The sequence below is a fragment of the Bradysia coprophila genome, unplaced genomic scaffold, assembly GCF_014529535.1.
Source record: "Bradysia coprophila strain Holo2 unplaced genomic scaffold, BU_Bcop_v1 contig_93, whole genome shotgun sequence".
In the NCBI taxonomy this organism is placed as follows: Eukaryota; Metazoa; Arthropoda; class Insecta; order Diptera; family Sciaridae; genus Bradysia; species Bradysia coprophila.
The window spans coordinates 240,055-245,775 of NW_023504021.1; the positions used below are offsets into that span (position 1 = coordinate 240,055).

At 37.2% G+C, this 5,721-nt stretch overlaps 2 protein-coding genes across 2 annotated transcripts; both read right to left on the minus strand.

Annotated features, from left to right (window-relative positions):
* Positions 1–1,334: 1,334 nt before the first annotated feature.
* On the minus strand, positions 1,335–3,627 carry LOC119084759. Its single transcript, XM_037194824.1, has 2 exons — positions 3,552–3,627; positions 1,335–3,499 (listed from the first exon to the last, which is right to left on the minus strand). Exon 2 carries the CDS (start codon positions 2,385–2,387, stop codon positions 1,410–1,412), a length of 978 nt encoding a protein of 325 aa, XP_037050719.1. The 5' UTR covers positions 2,388–3,499; positions 3,552–3,627; the 3' UTR covers positions 1,335–1,409.
* A 464-nt stretch (positions 3,628–4,091) lies between these two features.
* LOC119084764 (ubiquitin carboxyl-terminal hydrolase 36-like) lies at positions 4,092–5,013 on the minus strand. The gene is made up of 2 exons (XM_037194829.1): positions 4,297–5,013; positions 4,092–4,226 (listed from the first exon to the last, which is right to left on the minus strand). Exons 1-2 carry the CDS (start codon positions 5,011–5,013, stop codon positions 4,101–4,103), a joined length of 843 nt encoding a protein of 280 aa, XP_037050724.1. The 3' UTR covers positions 4,092–4,100.
* Positions 5,014–5,721: the final 708 nt, after the last annotated feature.

A 5,721-nucleotide genomic window follows, 5' to 3' on the forward strand; every position in this document is an offset into this window, starting at 1 on the left:
CCGCGTGTTTCAATTTCTATATTGAAACGATTCATTTGATTTTCCCGAAGCCGTTGCATAAAGCGAGCTCTAGAAACTTCGTATATCGCGTCTGTCATGTCGAGGTCCTCGTGACCATCAGCGTAATATTTCTTTTTCTTTTTCTTGGCTGCAGGCTCATCGGTGACAAAATTTTTCGGTTTTTTCTCTTTGGCAATGTCATTCTTATTACATTTCCTTTTTCGTTCGTTTTCCATTTTTCTCATCATTGGAGTGCTCTTATTAAACTTAAATTCTTGAAATTTCGATCCCGAGTGACCACCAGTATTGTATTGGACACCAGCTATATTTGTCCTCAGCTCATAAGAGCCGTCCATTGAATTAAATATACGTTTACCACCTGCATTTTGTGATGATTATGGAACTACATAAAATAGCCTGATCAAAGTGAAGCAGTTACCTATTGTCTTTGCTATGAGACTATTGAATCCTTCAACTTTATTTGTGCAAAGACCGGCCACCAAGCTTTTCACGTTGTTTCCAAAATAATACTGGATCAAATCAATTACTGCGTAGTACATGCCGGTTTCTTTTAAGATGCTGATTGTAATGGCTGCGTCTGGGTTGGTAGTTTTCTGACAAAAATAGTCTGCACAATCGTCATGAACACCGAGATAGTGCTGGAAAGCATTCATCACATCGTTCTCGAGGTTATGATATTTTTCTGCCAAGTCTACATTAGACTCCCGCCAATGCTGCGCAGCTAGTCGTATCTCCTTACATAAATTTCTGCCTATATAAACAATGCAAAATCGTACTTTCTTCGGAATCTAAGAATGATCTCTTGACTTCAAATCGACGAGTGTTTACAATACAAAAGTATACATATATCTGCCTAGAACGATAATCTTGATGTTATCCCTCTAGGGCAAATTTGTTTATATCGATATATCTGTTCTCGGAATATAAAATAGCTTATGCACCTCTGTCCTAACGCCTTCGGCTCGGTAAAATCGTCAAAATAAACATTTTAGACAGAGGTACAAAATCTACTATTATACGGTTCTAGGGACACAGAATCATTATTGTCTCCAAAAATAAAAACACCAAAATTGCTATCTGACAGCTACGAGAATTGTAGTTAGTTATAACGTGTAGTGATATTGTATTACCTATTTCAAGAGTAAGAAGATTTCGACCTTTGATGGAAATTTTCGACGACCTGAGTAACGCCTTGAGTTGTTTGAAGAAATTCCTGAACAAGTGGTTAATGCTAATGCATTCAAATTTTTCAATCATGATGTAGGGGTCATTGTATATTTGTAGGTCTCTGAGCGCTTTATTTATTTATTTATTTATTAATTTCATCAATGGCCGTCAAGCCCCCTGACTACTTACAATAAAAATAGATTTAAATCAACATTAGCTGTTTAGCGGTTTACAAATTCACGAACAGTAATGCCCTCGGGCCACAGTTCTTCGTTAAGTAGAGAATGAAATATTTTAGAATTAACAGTGATTTTAAACGATACGAAGCTGACGCTGTCCCTGTTTACATAGGGTGAAACTAATATCTTACAAGACACATCTCCAGCCGATGATATCATGTTCTCTCGCAATAAATAATCGACAATTTCCAATTCGGTAACAGATGGTTTACAATTCGACACATAAAGTACCTTATGCGTATCGGACGGAATCATAAGCTGTGACTGAATTGCTTTATCCAGTTGAGTTGTTGAACGTTTGGCGTTAGCGGGTACTGGCTCAGCAACTGACGATTTAGCTAGAACCTCTGCAAACGAACTGGAATTATCAGGTTCTGTTTTAGATTCGGATGGTTCAGTGGTAGTTTCTTCAAAATCTGCTAAATTACGCTGGGGCTTAGATTGAACGACATCAGATTTAGTGATTACGGGTGAAGTCAATGGAGCCGATCCATTCGCAGCAGATGATTCGTCTAGATGATTTCCGGGCTGCATATGTCTCACTGATGAGGAACCACTCATTGAGTCGCTGGCGTTTCTAACGTCACGTTCGACGGTTGGCGATCGGTTTACCAAAAATACGGAATTTTTCTTCGGTTTTTCATTTAGAAACGGATGTCGATTTCGATTTCGTTTGGCTGCAATGAGTGAGCGTTGGACGTATGATGGCGATGACGTTGGAATAGCGACAGTGGAATTGAATTTGGTGGCCAGAGGAGATACAACGTTGGACGAGCGTGATTGAATGATGCAGCCATCGCAGAACCATTGAAGATTTGGCATTTCTCTATAGCACATCAACGCATTCTTATTGAAATTAACACATTCAGCATGGAAAGATTGACGGCAAATTCCATCACAAATAATTTTATTCGGATTGTCATTTCTGAAACAGCCGTCGCAAACTGTGCAATTGTTCATTGTCTCGATTGTATTTCAATATTGTATTGGAGTCTGGAGTGTAAACAATAACAGAAGTAGATCACAGGCGTTGAATATGATGACGAAGAGCGACGACAATAAAATCAGCTGTTGTTACGTATACACGGGAATCTTGAAGCAATGAAACTTATGTTTTTCGTTGATTTACGGAAAAATAAACACTTAGTTGATTCGCAATGGATTGCATTTCATTAAAAACATATTCAAACGAAAGTTAAAAGCGAAGAGACAATAATAATCGATCAAAAAACATATGAAATGAAACAAAAACTCGAGCACGAACAGAATGTGTAATCACGACAAGTCGCCATCTTTAGCCAAAAAAGTTTATAAGTACTATCGTCGCCGTCCCCTACGAATTTGTTGAATCTGGCTCTTTTCTCCGCACAAAACTTGTAGCCCTCTATTATAATTTGAGTTTCCATACCACTGGAGGGGCCAGTATAATTTACTTTGCAAGCATGATTTCGAGGTGTACTGCTTTTGGCTAACTTACATATGTGGCAGTACTTCTGTTTGATTCCGGAATAGAGGATTTTTTTTGTTCTTAGTCCAATGATAGCCGCACATCCAGCCAATGATGAAAAATTCGTATTATAAGAACGCTTTTCCCAACTTCCGTCGAACTCTACTGCAATTAAAGCATTTCCAGCTGAATCCACTTCGTTCATTACTTTCGCCAGCCTTATTTCTTCAGTCAGTGCTTCTGCTTCAAGTTGCTTAGAGAGTTTCAAATAATCTATCTGGATTTGCTCCTCTTCATACTTGTGATACGTCACATAGCTCATTACTGGAATGTTTAAATGAGCCAAAAACTCTTGAAGATGATAATAGCAAAGGCCCACGGAGATAATTCCCAAAACCGCTGATGTGTTGATATTTTCCGAATCATCGTAAAAAGGACATGAATCGAGTTTCAGCAAATTTCCACAATTCTCACAGATGAACGTAAATGATGACATAAGCCCTTTTCTAAATTCGTTCGTATAGATCATCTTTCCAGATTCACATATTTTGCAAGTGATATTAAAAAGTTGACTCATTTGCTTGTACAAATAATCGACATCAACAATCCGCCGACCAGGTATCTTCTAGAAGTATTATTCTATGACAACAATATCGTACGACTTAACATTGTGTTACCTGATTTATACTGTTTAGAGATTCACCAACACGTAATGGTTCATTATCCTCAACGGAACTGTTGATCTAGTGGAATTATTTTTATTATTAATTTGACGTTCAACATACTTGTTTTGCAAGTTTTAGAAACAGAAATGACTATTAACACAGCACTGCTACTAGCATGAACACTGAATTGACAAGTGTCAAATTTGGAGGCTTTAGTGATACGCTTAGGATTGTTTGTATTGTATGTTTTCACTCACACAACGAAAACAAGTCATCTATATGTACAACACAAACGCAGTGGTTACTGTGATTTCATCAGCCTCCGAATATTTTCTATGTTCATGCTAGAAGCAGTGCTGTGCTATTAAACATAAAGATTACAATTTCAGTTCAATTTTCACGTCAAGTCAAATTTTTACCGATCTGACTGAAGTGCTATTAGGGTTGATGATATCTAGAATGCTTTTTGTTGTGGAAATGATTGTTTGGAACTTGACTTCCTAGTGAACGTGAACACTAAAGAGTTAGCTTGAAAACAATTTTTACCTGAATGGGGTTGCTTTATCGATTTGTAACGCTATGGTCGTTGACATCAATAGAGGATCGACTTTCTGTGCTAGGACACCGATCGTCACTAAAATTGTCATTGCTGGTACAAAAACCCTCCACACTGTTATTTCGGGGTACCTGGGTGTTCAAACAGTTTGTTTTTTTTTTTTGCATAAAAGTGAGTACACTCGTTAATAAAGCTTGTTACCTCAACTTGCTTGTAAAACAGTAAATATGCATTTTCCCCCGAAACAATATTCGAACTGACTTTACGAACACTACGGTCATCGAACTCATAGTACTCTCCATTCGATGTCAAGACAATAGTGTTGTAGTGTCCAACATTTCTGGATTGTCCAAAATGATTAACGATAGCAACCAACTCATAGTTCCATTCCGACGTCTGAGTTTTCAGAAAATGTTTTTTCAAGCTTATTCCGGAAATTTCGATTGCGTCCGTTATCTTTGTGCCTTGTTCCGAAAATCGTCTGAGTTGCAAGCAAATACACGGTGGTGCAGATAGTATGAGGTGTTTCTTTTTGACGGTATCGTAAGTTCTGCATTCTTCACAGAGAAAATCCACGTCGTCATAATCAAAATATGAATCCACAGCAGCTTGAATCGACTGATTCCCTTCCAAATGTAAAGCAAGGTCTGTGACTGGACTAGTCGACTCGTGAACTTTTCCACATGAATCGCATTTTATACTTGTTGCCAATTTCATAGAGAAATTATTTGAAAACCAACGAGCCGAATGTGGTGGCCGTTCTAGCTCTTGATTAAGAACTATTAAAAACTCGTGTGCGTCCTGATGATCGCCATTTAGTAAATCCGATAATCGTTGGTTGGTTTTCTTCAAGCAGTCGTACAGTGTATATGGACTGCAAGCTACTTTATTGGATTTGATGTTTACATAAAGATTCATCACACCACACGTAACACAGTTTTTGACCGCACATTTGTTTCCGCTGATTTCATTTCGAATACAATTTGCTACCTTCGGTATATAGAACAAAGCTTGTACAGTAGCATTCATGAAACAATTGCGCTTCCTATTAATAAGTCCAGCGCCAATGTTTATTTGCTAAATGAAATACATAAGAATAAAATGAATAAAGATGTCTTACAGTGAACGACATCTCAAATGTCTCACTGTCAAATTTTTCTGAGAATTTTATTGTGTCATTGCAAATTCACAATGACATTCTCTGAAAAAAATGACAGTGAGACATTTGAGATGTCGTTCACTGTAGACATACAACGGTAACTCTCACATTAGCCATTGCGACAAGTGAAACCCGCGTAGTTTGATCAACGTATTTGTCGAATGGTAAATATTGATGAACAGTATAATCCGGCAAATTAGTCTTATTATATTATAGCAGACAATCAATAAGACTTTAGTTTATTTGAAAGCAAATCACATCAAAAATATTGTTTGCTATGTTTGGAATCGTATAAAGAACGTTATTATCATTTCGTTTATAACATTTCAAATTTTTCGGAAATTATTGATCTAGTGAACAAAATGTATGAGTACGTACCAGTATGAATACGTACCAAAATGTATAAGTACGTACAGAAATGTATAAGTACGTATCGAAATGTGTAACTACATACCAGTATGAATACG